This window comes from Theobroma cacao, chromosome 4 (assembly GCF_000208745.1).
Source record: "Theobroma cacao cultivar B97-61/B2 chromosome 4, Criollo_cocoa_genome_V2, whole genome shotgun sequence".
In the NCBI taxonomy this organism is placed as follows: Eukaryota; Viridiplantae; Streptophyta; class Magnoliopsida; order Malvales; family Malvaceae; genus Theobroma; species Theobroma cacao.
In genome coordinates, this window is record NC_030853.1 from 1,462,969 (window position 1) to 1,478,976 (window position 16,008).

The window sequence follows — 16,008 nt, forward strand, 5'->3', positions numbered from 1 at the left end:
AATCACAATTTTTCACTGCTAAACATCATTTTATACTCCAATAATCATAATTATATTTCATATAATTATTCTTAGTCAAATGTGATCAAATCTTGGCTAGAAATCTCCATTTAATCATCAAATGGTAAAATAACCATTTTATCCCTAATCGGTTAATTTTCCTGATGGACTCCAAACTAGACCTTGAACTCCGAATCACTATTTTAAGTCATTCTGTGAGTTTCAAAATTTTTAATTTCCTCTTAGAATTTCTATTTGAACTAGTTCAAGGCTCGATTTAACTTAATTGTACCACTCGGTACAATACCGTCTTTTAATCGAGCTTGACAGGGTCTCACAAAAAATTACTGTGTTGATTTTTCTTTCTTTTTCCTCCTTTAATGTCACTTGTGTTTCTAACCTCTCTTACTTTACAAGAAATCAATTGTCTTACTTATTTTCAAATTGGGAATTGGATTGAGAGAATTATATATTTTCACAATTGAAAAGGAATTTTCAAAATTTTAAAAACATCCTAATTCACCCTTTCTTGAAATGATTCACATTGAGCTTATTGCACTAATAAGTCCATGTATGCATAGTAATGAAATCAATAGTTATTAACATTTATGAAGGTTGGAAGACTCTAAAATACAACTCCAAAGAGAAAAATTCAGCAAAAATCATTCAATACTCTTTGTACTTTTCTAGCTTTTAAGTCTTCTATTTTAGCATTTATTGAGCCTTCATTGCGTGTTTTTTTTCTCACCAAACATTGTACTTAACTTGTTATTCAGCCTTTAAGATGCATTCTAGCTACACTTACATTCCTTTCATTATATTTACTTAAGTGGTTATGCCTTAACCCAAACAAAAGGTAGAGTGGTTGTACTTTTACCATAAAAAACATTATATTGAAAGGTTGTGCTTGATCCACAAAAAGCATTGTATTGAATTTTATTTCAATAGTGAATTTGAAACTCCTTAATAAATCTAAGAGAGAAGACATAAGTAAGGAGGCCGAACATCTATAAAAATTACTGTGTTGATTTTTCTTTCTTTTTCCTCCTTTAATGTCACTTGTGTTTCTAACCTCTCTTACTTTACAAGAAATCAATTGTCTTACTTATTTTTCAAATTGGGAATTGGCTTGAAAGAATTCTATATTCTCACAATTGAGAAGGAATTTTCAAAATTTCAAAAACATTTCAATTCATTCCTTCTTGAAATTATTCACATTGAGCTTATTGCACAAATAGGTCCATATATGCATAGTAATGAAATCAATAGTTATTAACTAAAAGCAATGACAAACTCAGTTTAAAACATCAGCAGCAGCCAAAACATCAAGAAAAAAAATTCAAAGAAATAAGAACATTAGGAAAAAAAAGTAAAAAGAAATAAAAACATCAAGAAAAAAAAACATTTAAAGAAAATTGTGTACTCAAGCTAATAATAAATTAAAAACGTAAAAAATATTAACTAAAAGCAATTACAAACCCAGCTTAAAACATCATCAGCATAAAAAAAACATCATGAAAAAACCATTAAAAGAAATAAGAACATTAGGAAAAAAATTCAAAGAAAATTGTGTACTCAGGCTAATAATAAACTAAAAATGTAAAAAAAAAACCATAAAAATAGGCAACAATGAAAAGAAACAACGATAAATGTTGGTAATTTTACAAGCAAGAAAAGCCAAACCAATAAAAGAGAGTAAAAAAATTAACGAATGCAAACACAAACAAAGTACAAAACCCAAATTTGAGTTACACAAAGGACTCAAGAGAAAAAAAAAGAAGTACATAAAAACCATTAAAAACAAAAAAAATAATCCGAAGTGCCGAGATCCATCTATCTGAGAAAAAGGAAACGAATGAAATAAAGAGAATAAAGGAAAGCAAACGAAAGAAAAATATGGAACCCAGATCTTAGAAAGAAGGAATGCAAACTTCTGAAAAGGCAAAAAACTCATATCAATCGATTAAAAATCATTGATAGACATAGAAATGACATCGCCGAACAGTCATAATACGAAACCAAGACATAATGATGACATGTTGACCAGTCATACGATATCAATCAGTTGGCTACAAATTCCAATACCAGCCAAGGAATTGAAAGACCCATGCATGACTAGAGAGGAAAGAAAAAAAAACTCATAAAGCATAGACCTTACCAAGCCAAGACGATAAGAAATGAGTAGAACACCTTTTAGATTCTCAAACAAGGTGGCTTGTTATAGCCAGTCACAAATCTGCATAGAAGGTTGAGAGGCTGAGGCAAGCAAAAGCCAATCCAACTAAATCTATTAGATAGATGGGTAAGAGAGAGAGAGAGAGAGAAACATACGAATAATTAAAAAGACCATTCTCGCGGCAAGGCAGGATAGAAAGAGTGAAAAGGAAACATACAGGCAATCTTACCCAAAGCCTTGCCCAAATGAATGAGCCGAAACCTAAATAAAAGCCCACCCTAATCAAATTCCGTAACCCTTCCATATTGAGCCACATGACAATCAAAGGAGCCGCCACATGTCACCACCAAAATGATCCGTAAGAGCTTTCTTTAATACATAGGTATAGATAATGTAAAAAATATAATATATATTAATACATAATAATAATTTAAATTTGTATTAATTCAATCTTTAATTTTCAATTTAGCTGGAAAATTTAGTATATGAAAAAATCGAATTGCACTGATACAAAGATTGAACTTTTAAAATCAAACACTCTAAAAACCATTTTAACTGAATTGAAAAAAATCGAATTCAAGTTAATTCAATTGATTTTTTTATTCGAATGATTTTATTCACTCTTAATTATCAATGAAAATTTTCATTTTCAATAAAAAAATATTATCAACTTAAAAAGATCTATTAATTATTTATGAAATTTAATTCTTCATGAACAAAAAAATTGCCAAAAAAAATTAGTATAGAAAGGACCTCACCTTTTGTGTTTAATGTTTTTCTATTTAAATTACATGTAAATGTACCTCTTTAATTTAGTTTACCAAATGCTATCACCTCATTAATGAAGTAAAACTAAAAATTTTTAAAGACTTAAACTTAAATATTAAAATATTATTAATAATTAATTAAATAAAAAACAAAAAATCTCCTCTTTTCTCTTTCCAAGTCCCCGCAATGTTTTTTATTTTCTTCTCTCCTTCTTCTTCTTCCATTAAAACTAAAAACTAAAATATTTCACTTTTCCTTAAAAACCTCTTTAGCCTTCTTTTCATGTTCTTTTATAGGCATCCAAACTAAAATCATACTAAATTTTTAAGAGACTGTTGCTAAAACACTAAGAGAGAGAAAGAATGAAGAATTTGGTACGGAGATTTTCTTTTGTTGAGAGAAAAAGAGAGAAAGAGGACTACTGAATCAAAATGCCTTGTAGCTCAACAAGGAAGTAATTTTTTTAGTGGTTAGCATTGGAACTAGATGGGTGGGTTATTGGCATATTTGACCACTAGTTGTGATCAAGAATCCTTCCTTTAAGTTGTGACTATTGGTAGTATCGGTGTTGGAAAAATTTTATCATAACTTCTGTTAGAATTTTAATTTAATATTAAGTTGATGTTAGTTAATTACTTTAACCATTTTTGTCATTTACCTTTAATGGTTACCACATTATAACCTTGAATCAAATAAATAGTAAAACCCTATTTTGTTTATTTGAAAAAAAAATTGATTCTCACACTTTAATCCTACATCAATTGTAAAAATCACTTAAAAATTTATAGCACAAAATCAACAAGCAAAAGTTATCTTGAAATCTCTTGAAGTTGAACAATTTTACCAAATTTAATTTTAATGAAAAAAGAAGAAGGGAAAAGAAGATAATGATGTTAGAGAGGAATAAAAAATAGGAGAATAATCAAAGAGCGTTGTGAGGGAGTTAGAGAGAGAAAAGGATTTTTTTTTGTTTAATTAATTATAAAAAAAATTAGTATTTAAGTTTAAGTCGCTAAGATTTTTTGTTTTATCTCATTAATAAGATGGTAGCATTTGGTGAGTTGACCATGTATAGAAACTATATACTGTCAAAGTATCAAATATTAATCCTTAATTTTAGGTAAAATTACTTCATTAAAGCTCCATTCCTTAATTGGGAAATAATGTTCTAATCAAATATATTTTTTGCAGAAAGCATTTTTTAAAAAATAATATTTTTTTGTTATTTGGATGAATTTTTGAAAAAAAAATTCAAACTAAACAAAAAATTACCACAAATTCATATTTTTCATCATTTTTATTAATTAAAACAAACAAAATCCCTCTAAATGATTTGAAAACCATACTAGTTTATGAACACCAATATAGATAAACTTTATAAAAGGTTAACCAAAGTAGCATTACTTGATAAAAAAGGAATACATACATACATACATACCTACATATATATATATGTAGTATGTTGTGAGACACAAGGAGATCGTTGAAGAGAAGAAAGAGACTGTGGCTATGGTTGGTGAGAGTGTCCGATGATAGCCATCAGTTGCTGAAAATATTTTTTAGAAATCATTTTTATGTTTTCTTAAAGACTTTTTTATAAAAAAAATTTTGCTTCTTTTCTCACTATTTTTTATGAATTGCACTAACATGTAAATATAATTTTTTTAATAATAAATTTTAAATTTTTAGTAAATTAATCAAACAATAGACATAATATTAATCTAACTGATAAAATTCTCGTACAATTTCTTTGTGATGGTGGACCGAAACATTAAGAGATAGTTTTATATAAAGAGGTTGTTTTTGCTACACATGTTGCACATAGATAATTTAGTACGTGGCAATTATAATAATGATAATAATAAATTTAAAAATTTTGGTTTGATTAATTTCCTATTAGTTTACGTTTAAAAGTATAGAAACATGAAAAATATGTAAGTGAAAAAAAAGATGAATTAATTTCATGAAAAACAATAAAATTAAGGTTTCATTTGTTGCATAGAAATGGGGTATCAAAAATAATTTTCTGAAAAATGCTGATATTTTCATGAAGAGTTAATATTTTTTGTTGTATGAGTGATTTTGTGAAAAATATTTTTTGTTATTCAGTTGTTTTCCAAAAAAATTACATTCTAATTATCGAAATAGTAATATTGCTTAGCTTTAAAAATATTTTTATTAAATATTCTATTAGTTTATTATTAAGAGCAATATTTGTTATTGAAGTATTATTTTAATAGTAATATTTATTATGAAAATATTGAGAAATAATTATTATGAATAATAAATATTAATATTTATTATTAAAAATTAAAAATAATTATATATTTAAAGTGATAAAAAATTTTATTATTAAATAGTAAAAATAGCAATATAATAATATTTAGTATAAACACATTTTACTAATTTTTAATATTCGTTAATATAAAAATTTTTCAAGTTAAAATTAAATTAAATAATTATTTTATTAATATATGCACAATGTCTGAACCAATTTATCACGCACCAATTGTTCCGATTTAAGAAAAAGAATACCCAAATCTCAAAAACCCAATAAATCATTAAAAAAGTTTAGATTACAATTCATTATATTAATAATTAACTTCATGTTTCATTGGATTATAGTTGTTAAATTGAAATACGTATCATGTATCAAAATTTTATTTTTTAGTATTAAATATCATATCGTATTGTAAGATACAGTAAAAAATTTTAAAATTAATTATAAGTAATATTTATACATGTAAAATAAAAAAAATTAAAAATATTATATTTTTAACAGAATTGAAGATTATAAGATGTAAATTAAAACGATGATTATTTTTTTAATTTAAACTCTCAACATATTTATCAATAATAAAGATTTTTAAATAAATAATATATTTTTTCGTATTAATTTATTAATTAAAAATTAAAAAACATTTATCATGTTAAAATTAAAAGGGAATTCAATTCTTTTAATATTTTTTTGTTTCAAATCTAAAGATTGAAACTCATAAAATATAGTTTTTCATGTTTCAACTTAGAAAAATAATAAAGAGTAAAATTTTTAATAATTAATTAGAATTAAGTTAAGATATGTATCATGTATTATACAATACATATTCAATATTTGATCAAATTAGATACAATTATATATACATAGCATTTTTTACTAATATCATATCATATTGTATGATACATATCACGTATCATGCGTTAATGAAAATTATGTATTGGATATTATTGTAAATGAATGCAAGCAATTGAATTGGAACAACCAGTTACACTTTTTCAAGCGTGTAATCTTATGTATAAACGTTTAGCATGTCGTGATGATTTTGTACATAAAAATTCTAAATCTGTTATTGTAAATAAGCTTTGAACAGTTTATACTTTAAATCTCTCGACAATGGTGATTTTAAATATATTTTTTTCTTATTCAATTACATGGGTGATAATATTTTTAATTTATCATAAGGATTCTACACTTTTGTATTATTGCGGAAATATGATAAGGACTCATCGTCTCAAGCAATCGAAATGTTGGAAACTATTCGTACTCACATGCATGGATTTGGGACTAAGGTGGTTGCTACAGCTTTACTTGATGCAGCAAGTTCCGATGCACCAACACCAATGTCAGTGTGCATAGCCCTTTCATCCTAAATCCTTCCCTTAAAAACCCTATATATGTATGAGAAACTAGTAAATCTAGAACATAACTTACTAGAGATTGAATAGCAAATAAAGGAAGTTTAATGAAAATTAATGTAAAATATATAAACAATGTCATGGAAGGAATGTTGTAAAGTATAAAAAGCAAAGCCTATAAGAGTTAGAAAAGAAGAAGCGAAGGGAGGTGGATTCTGGCATTTGCAGCACAATTACACTTACATATATTTTGGAGAAAGAGAAAGCATAAACTTTTGTATTGTGATTGACTTACAAAAGTTAATCAAAGATCATTGTTGAAAAAGTGGGACTTGTTAGAATCAAGAGTCGATAATTCACTCAGAAATGTTTAGGCAAAAGATAACAACAATTAATGTCAGACGGTGAGACCAATTTGAAGTGAGCAAAGATAACAAAGACTTTAGCCAAAAGATTGAAATGAGTGCATGCATGTCTCTTTGCCCGCAGAAATATAGACCCACATTCCCACTTGACCTCCCCCCACGACCCAGGAGCTAGAGTTCGGTTATCTGGAAGCCAGCCTCCTCCACCCCTTTTAGCCTCTTACTCTATAAAGCAATAGGCCCACAGGGGCTGAGATGTTCCTCCATGATTGACGGGAAATTTTGGGTTTATTTCCCTTTAATGTGAAAATTTTTCCTCCCATAATCATTAGTTTCACACAACAGGAAAAGAACTAGTTAGAATCCTGATAAGCGTATGGTGTCATCAATGTAGAAAACAATATAAAAAGTATATATATACTCTTTATTCATTGGCCTGTAGTCTCCTAAGTCTTAATTTATTACATGCAAAAGCAAACCATTTTCTTTTCCATCCCCTTGGATGGTTTATATACTTATCAAAGAATTAAAGTATTAATGCCATTAATAAATTTCAAATTTAATGTGTTTGTTTGCTTGACTTTTGTTGGGGACCAGTCCAATCAGTTCACATTAGTACATAAAATCAAAGTTATTAAAATTTTTTTCTTTTCATTTTGTCTCATTATAGGATCTTAGTTTGACTTTTATTGATCAAATGGGATGACTCTGATTTGTTCTAAAGTGATTGTACTGCTTAGTTTCATCCCAGATAAAACCGTTATAGGTTGTTATCAGTTTTTATATGCAAATATGCGTAGGAGGGGTCTCTCTCTTCTCATGTGCTGCTCTGCCCTACTATTATTTTAAAATAATTTTTTTAATGAAAATTAAGTAATTAAATTGCTACTTATGTGTTTTTAAAAAAATTAAATAAAAAAATCTTTTGAAAATTTGGGTTTTAGTTACACTTCTTTATACAACATATATGTTTATATTATCAAATCTTAAATGCAGTTATTTAAATTTTTAATCGTAATTTTTTCATATGTAGTTGTAATATGAAAAATGCAATCTCTATATTATTTTATTCATAATACTATTTTGTATAGTGTAATCACATCTACAAAATTTTAACACAAAGTAATTCAAAAAATGTTATTAAAAATATTTTTAATAGCACAAATTAAAGATATGCAATCCTAAATCAAATTTATTGTAGTGAAATAAAATAGTTTTAAAACTAAAATATTTAAAATAGATCGGATCAAAATTAGAAAAATTACAAAAAAAAAAAGTCAAACTAAGATTGTACTTATGAGAAGGGAGAAGTAAATAAATTTTAGCAAATGTTTATTGCCCAAGTCAAAATATGATTAAGAAATAAATAAAACTCATATATATACTATATATGATAAAAGAGAGTCACCATCATGAAAAAGTGAGACGTAATATATAAGATTAAACAAACAAGTCTTTGGCCATTCATATGAGATAAAATTAAATCAACACTGCTGCAGATGCATGCTTTTGCTCCATCCATACAACAAGAAATTTGATGTTGGTTTCTAAGGCAACATGCAGAGGTTGTCGCTTCATGACATTCTTAATATAAGCAAACAGGGAAAACTAGAAATACATGCTATACTTCAACTGCCGGCCAGGAAAAGGCACCTAATACACTCCTCATTTTGATGTTATTTTTTGCTAATATAAATATATTTATATTGGGTTACTGCTAAGTCAAGAACTAGCAGCGGGAGCCCCTCCTACAGTTAAGTGCACCAGCAGTCACAGTCATTGCACCCACGAGAGAAGATGGTCTGGCACTCAGACTAGAAGCCCTGGCATAGGTTGAAGATGCACCAGCACCTGATTGCCTGAAGAAGGCTCCATTCAACATCAAGTCCCCTTCTGACCTCCAGTTCCAGCTTCTCCATTCACTCTCTGGTGCATCCTCATGCTTGGTCACCTGCATCAATTGTTACAAACTTCATTAGGTCATATGTATCTGCAAGGAAAAATGCATGTTTTACCCTGTATGTAGAAGTTCTTGTTCTTGCTGAGAGCTCAATTATTACCTCCTTCTTAGATCCATCATCAGGTGCAAGAAATCTATTCCCTTGGCTGTTGATAGTAGGGTCAGCACTACCACCAATGGCATACATTTCCCAGTGTGTGTAATCATTGTTCACCACATGGAAATATCCATGTCTACATCTGTAATTTAGAATAAACATGAGATTAATCAGTGAACATGTTTGATTAGCTTGGGTTAATCTTATATATATGGAACTAGTATAAGTAGAGTTTCAAGCTTGAAATTTACCTTGGCATTCGTTGCACTAGCCCTTCTCCAAAATGGTTAAAGGCAACGGTGACTTGCATGTCCTTGTCTTGCGTATAGGAATCGCTGTGGCCCAGGAGCATGACTTTGTCATGATGGGTCATGTAGTTGTTGGAGATAGTCACGGCGGTGGATCCATGGATGACATCGATGAGTCCATCATGACAATTAGACAGTGAACAGTGGTCAACCCAGATGTTCTTGCTCGCAAAGATGGACACGCCATCACCGTCCGATGGAGTCCAATGCCCGGCATGTTGAGGAGAGTCTCTTATAATGGTACTACCACCTGGCGTGCAGTCATGTATGTTGATACCATGGATGATGATGTTTGACACATAGTGGATGGTGAGGCATGGTCCTCCCGAAATATGAACGCTTGCACCCCTACCATCAATGGTCTTGAAAGAGTTCATGACTAGCTCTTCCTTCAACGTGATCACCATGTCTGTCTTGAAAATGATCCACAATGGCTCGTCTTGGATCACAGCATGCCTCAGAGTGCCTGGCCTAGGATTCACAGCGTCGTCGTCACCAGCATCTGTAACAACATAGATTCGACCATTTTTGCCTCCCATGGCATTCTTCCCGAACCCAATGGCACAATCAGCTAACCTTTGACGGTTACTCTCCCAACTGGGGTCACACCTCCAGCAGTCATCAATGGGGTTCCCACTTCCACAGGACAAGTAAGCCAAGTTCCTCCTCGAAGCATTGATACTCCTGCAAATAAAAACAAAAACAAATGTAACACCGACAATGAAATATACAAACAATATTGTATCAAGACTATATGTCACGATTGATTACTTGTGAACTTCATCTACAACCAATTCAGGGTCTTGAACAGCTGAGGAAGAAACAAGATTAGGAACCAGGAGAGAGATGAAGAAAATGAGAAAGATCAAAAATGTTGACATTGCCATTTCCTTTCTTAAATTGGAAAGTAGCTAGTGAAGTGGGAGCCAAAGGGAGGTGGTGGTAGCCAGGCCTTGTTGAACGGGAGTTTATATAGAAGGTAAAAGCCGAGAGGTGTGGCGTGATTAATCTAAGCAAGTGGGTCCAAGTCACTCGTAATTTCAGGTTTTGTCAGTCTTGGGGAGTCATCCGGGCAGTTTAAACCGTTAATCAAGCGTAAAAAAATTCAAAATCCTCTTAATCATAGTCAATCTTATTGAATTTATTGAGTACTTGCATTTCATCTTAGCCAATAAAGTGTCAGTTTATCCTTTGCCTACCTTTACTTGATACATATATATATATGGTTAATTTATATCTAGATCCGTTTATTAAAGATCTTTACACAAACTTCAACTTCATTTTACCACATGAGTCAAAAAATCAAGTACCGAACAACATTTGTTTATGTCTCGAAATCATTAACCATAACAAAAAAGCAATTCCAATATTTAAACATAACTAGTAGATCTTCAGGGGAAAAATATGTTAAAAAAATCATCAAACTCTCTTTTTAGATCCCATAATTTACTCAACAATGTAAAGGTAACATGTTTTTGCCAACCATTTCTTGAAAAATGAGGTGCTGGTTGACTACTTTTCCCATTCCATTAAGAGAGTGAAATTTGGAAATTTAGATGTCTTTTGTTGACTTGCTATACGATGTGATACAAAACTAACATGAGAAATCCGTAGAATGTTGTACCCTTTTTCTCATTGTTCCTTATCATCAACATAGATTCTATCATCAACATCCTCATCATACAATGCATGTGTGCATGTCTGTAAGCACAAACCAAGACCCTGCAGGATGAAAATTTTGACTTCGAGAGTCAATATTCTACAGTCTTTGACAACATGAATTCCCAAAATTAAGGTAGCTATAGTACTCGATATTGAACTTTATGTATAATTAATTTATACTAATTCAAGACCTATCATAATAGTAATTTAGAATACAAAAATGACTCAATTCTTGATATATGATTTAACAACAAGACCAATATTGATCACATTAAATGCAGGGATTTAGTAGATTAAGATTTTCCTCATCTTTTTTCATGTAATTCTTTAATAAGTGAGATCTTTATGTTTGTGTATAAATAGGAAAATAAACCTAATTTTTCTTTTAGAATGATTGGTGTATATTAAGAAATTAGTAATCTTTCCTTCTTTTAATCCATGAAAACCTTGGAATAAACTAGTTCTTTATATATAAAATCAAATTCAAACCTTTTTATCTTACCCATAAAAGAATGGTATTAAAGTGGGCAAGTGGCATTGGGAGATGCAATGTACTATTGTATATAGAGACTGAATTAATCATAGTAATTTTTTTTCCACTTGACCTTTTTTACTTTTTAGCACATTCAATTTTGGTCCTAGGATCAAAGAATAGGAAGCTTGAGTCAACAATTTTAATGGTGGAATAATAATAAATACAAGTAACTACCAAACATGCTTTGATTGCGCTGTTTGTTTTGGTCTATGGGCGTCCTTGCATGCCTAATTCATTACCCTTTTAAGTCAACAAGTTTTAATCTTATCTTTGGGTCACCATTGTAATCATTGTCCTACAATGAATCTGCCAGAGGACCTCAAAGTACAATTAATAATTATTACGAATTTAATAGTCCAATAACAAAGTATAATCTGTAATAAGTACAGTGAAAGGTTACAAAACATATTAAATTAATCATCAAATTTTAATCAATGCAATATTAAAACTTGGCATGAAATCATCAAGAGATGAAGGGTATGGATAAAGTAAGAAAAATAAATCAAAAGTTGGAATAAAGTAAAGAACATGAATGAAAAATTAGACGAGAACTAATGAATAGAATTTTATTAAATATTGATTAATAAAAAAATAACAAGTGGTATTTTAATTAATGATAATTTATCGATTATTTTAAATTTTGTTAAATAATTTAATAATTTTTTAAAACATTATGCCTTTTGATTAATAGTAAGGCACATGAGATCGTTTCAAAAATGGCTTTTTGCTAGTACTATCTTTTAATGTTCTCATTTTTACTCACTTTAGTTCAATTTACCCTAAAAGCTCAACCAATTGCTTTTGCCATTCTTACATATTCAGTTAAAACATGTTAATGTGTAAAGGTTAACATAATCCCCACATTAGAGAAAAGGTTACCATCATCTCTCACCTATGCAATTGCCATGAACTAGTATTCCTTCTATGTTTAATTTTTCTAACAAAACAAAACAAAGGACAGAAAAAAAAAAGAGTACGACCCTTTGATCAATAAACCTCCTTTACAAGTTGACCTAAGAAAATGATGAATGGATCAAGGTCTAGGCATGTACCATATGGGAAGCTATATATTGGCCCACGAAGCTAGCTTTCATATGGTAGACCTCCCAGGTAACCGAGAGAGCCATGGTCCAGCCCATGGTCCTAAGTCTGTGACCCTAGGTGTACCTTAAATTTAAAAGAGGTGATGTTCTCATTTATCATCATTTATTTTTAGAGCAAGAAACACATGAATCGATCTGAGATTGAGCCCACTTGATGATGTTTGCAAAAAAGGACTCCACCGACACATTTCACTCCTCCTCTGTCAATCACTTCATGAAGGTGCAACAATTAATGTGCAATTAGTTCACAATTCATTATCATAACAATCACATAAATATGGATCGTATAATTTAATTTAAGGATTTATATTTAATATCTCTTTTCATGTACAGTACTCCATGATAGAGACAAGATGGTGATATCACTACTTAATATTTAATTTTTTTATTATTATAGATATAAAATTTAAAATATATAAATTTATGACTTTAAATGATTACCTTTTAATCATTTTTCATGTAAAATCTTTAAATTTATCACTTACAGTACCTAACATTTTTTCTTAATCACATAACACCACTTCATAAATGTGTAAAGTAAAAGTTCAAAAGTCATTCAAAATTAATATTTTTAAATTACAAAAATATTTTTTAAAGATTTTTTAATTTTTAAATCTATTCATTAACGGCATGACAATATTTAATTTATTGACAATGAAAATATATAAAATATAAACCCTTATACCTAATAATGGGTCGCATTATGCAATTAGTCCATGTGCAAGTAATGGATTTAATCTTTATACAATAATTTATAAAAATTAAATTTTTATACTTTCTAAAATCAACAATATTAATCTCATTATTATTAATATTAAATTTTGTTGTTATCTATGCTGATATGTTATTAATTATATTAATATGACATCCAAGAATGATGCATTGATAATTGACATTAGCTCTCAAACCTAATTTGTAATTTCTAAAGTCAACGTTGATGAATCATTGCTAATCACTAAATCAAATTTTTTGTTTTGAATTTTTCATTTTCATTTCCCTTTTTCCTATTCGATTATTATTTAGGATGATTTTGAAAGAGATAATCGATTTTTTAATTTGATTACAACATTGGTTTAAGAGATAATCAAGAAAAGTAAAAGAACGAAGAGAGACAAAATCGAAAATAATAAAGCAAAAGGTCCCAAAAACTTATTTGGATCCTTGATTCGTCTCAACAACGTAGTCAAAAATTCTCATTACATAATTATTACATGATAATTAGATGCCTCGTTATCAGCTTTAATACTACATAAATATAATTAAATACTATATCAACATAAATAATATAAAAAAACACTATTAATAACTAGACTGATAGTATCAATTTCGACAAAATATAGAGATTTAACTTTTACAGGTTATTCTACAAGAGTTATATCTACCATTTTAACAAAATATAAAGATTAATGGCCTAATTCGACAGGAAGAGTAACAAAGCACTTCTCCCATCCTCACAAAGTCTAGTACCAAAATTTTAACTTATTTCACAAGCTGCTACGTGTGGAGTTAAAATTGGTGTAAAACTAACAGCCAGCAAAAGGGCATTTGGTCTAGTGGTATGATTCTCGCTTAGGGTGCGAGAGGTCCCGAGTTCAATTCTCGGAATGCCCCTTATTATTTTTAATTTGTACTTTTTTTTTTTGTGTGTATTAATTTTGGCATATGATCAACGATAGTGACGGGGCGACTCCCTCCGCAACCACAGCCTGCCAAAAGTGCTATAAAAAATTATTAAGAAGGTTGAAAGAACAAAGCCAACAAATATTAAAAAAATTAAATAAAACAAAAAAATAAAATGAGAGTGCAGATTTTTCAAAATGCATATTTGGAGGTTTGTACAGGTGTGCAAGCTGCAGGGCCATGGACAAAAAGGGTGTCGAAATGGGACCCCCCTCCCTCCCTTCACTTTCTCGTGCCAGTTTTTGCTGATTGGCTGCTTCTCCTGCTCGGCTTTCCCTCCCTGTCTTCACCATTTTCTGCCATTCGACCAAACAACACCTGGATGTGCCTTGTCAACCTAATTGATGAGTAAAGAGAGAGGAAAGAGAAAGTGTTGGAGTGTGTTACATTATTAAGATAGGTACACAATTTTAAACCAATTGAATATAAATAAAACAAATATGATATGATATCTGAATAAATATTATTTGATCAATTCGTCATTTTTTAATAATAAAAAAATCTCTCATCAATTAAATCATGAAAATTAAAATAAAATAAGAATTTTTTTTCTTATTTTCAACTAATTTTAAATTAAATACCTAACCTAAAAATTCAAAAGAGTTGGTGTTTAGTTCAGCGTCACAATCATGGGAGAGTGAGAAAATTTAGCCTTTTGAGATTGACATGACAAGCTTTAGTTTCTATCTCTCTCTCTCCTTTTAAGGACTTACGCAAAAATCTAACATAAAAGCGCAATCGCTCTTTTATTTACTGTCAATCGAATTATTAATTTGATCAATAATTTTATATAATTATCTTTTAATCATATTTAATGTAAAATTTTAAATCAATCACCGATCTTCATTTATTGCTTTTCTCGTGATTCATATTATGTAACAAATTTATTATTTTTAAAAATATTAAAATAATAATAAATAAAATTTCATACCAATTAATATCTTAAAATCTTAAACATAATTCACCCTCGATTATCAGTTAATTTTAGGCAATGTGAAGTTAATAAATTTGAAAGAGTTGATGTTGCCTTCACAATCACACTCATGTGAGAGGGAGAGGGAGAAAGTTTTGCCCTTTTGAGGTGGACATGACGGTTTTATATAGTCTCTGTCTCTCACCCTTATAGGCTTACTTAACCCTTTGATTTGGCTATACATCTACGTATCTTAAACTTTGGGAGATTACCCAAAACTTATGAAATATATGAACCATCAACATCAAATTAATGGCAGTTGCATTCAACTATGGTTAACCCAATTTATTTAGTCATAGCTTCTCATCATTTTTTTTCTGTTAATTATTATCAGTCATAATACGTATGATTTGTTTATTATTATGATTATTATTATTATTCAGGTCTTACACTTTACCAATTTGCCCAAAAGATTGATCTTTACTTCATAAGTGTATATGTCATTAAATTAGAATTATAATACAATATTATTACCTGATTAGATTATAATATTTAATTAGAGGTAGACTAATTAGCCTATATATATAAAACGTTTCCTACCATACACAATTTCATAATATAAGATTTTTGTTTTTGTGATAATTAGGACAATGTTTTTTACAATTAATTTTGAAAAATTTTTATGATATAAATGTTCACTATTTTTTATTATGAAGAATAAATTTATAATAAAGAAAAAGTAACAGTATTACGTGTCTAAAAAGGCAAAAAAAACCTTCGTTTTGAGACCTTCCGAAAAAGTAGAAAA

The 16,008-nt window shown here is 29.2% G+C and overlaps 1 protein-coding gene and 1 non-coding gene across 2 annotated transcripts; one reads left to right on the plus strand and one right to left on the minus strand.

Annotated features, from left to right (window-relative positions):
• LOC18600894 (pectate lyase) lies at positions 8,376-10,237 on the minus strand. The gene is made up of 4 exons (XM_007031623.2): positions 10,079-10,237; positions 9,251-9,991; positions 9,003-9,141; positions 8,376-8,893 (listed from the first exon to the last, which is right to left on the minus strand). The coding sequence occupies exons 1-4, from the start codon at positions 10,192-10,194 to the stop codon at positions 8,672-8,674; spliced, it is 1,218 nt and encodes a 405-aa protein (XP_007031685.1). The 5' UTR covers positions 10,195-10,237; the 3' UTR covers positions 8,376-8,671.
• Positions 14,147-14,218, plus strand: TRNAP-AGG. The gene has a single exon. It is a non-coding gene; the product is annotated as a tRNA-Pro (tRNA).

What these genes read in the sequence shown, in the direction of transcription:
- LOC18600894 (XM_007031623.2), bottom strand. Translation starts at nt 10,194, where the DNA reads ATGGCAATGTCAACATTTTTGATCTTTCTCATTTTCTTCATCTCTCTC. An exon ending in GTTGTAGATGAAGTTCACAA is followed by an intron (nt 9,992 to 10,078) that starts GTAATCAATCGT and finishes TTTTATTTGCAG; the next exon opens with GAGTATCAATGCTTCGAGGA. An exon ending in ATGATGGATCTAAGAAGGAG is followed by an intron (nt 8,894 to 9,002) that starts GTAATAATTGAG and finishes CAATTGATGCAG; the next exon opens with GTGACCAAGCATGAGGATGC.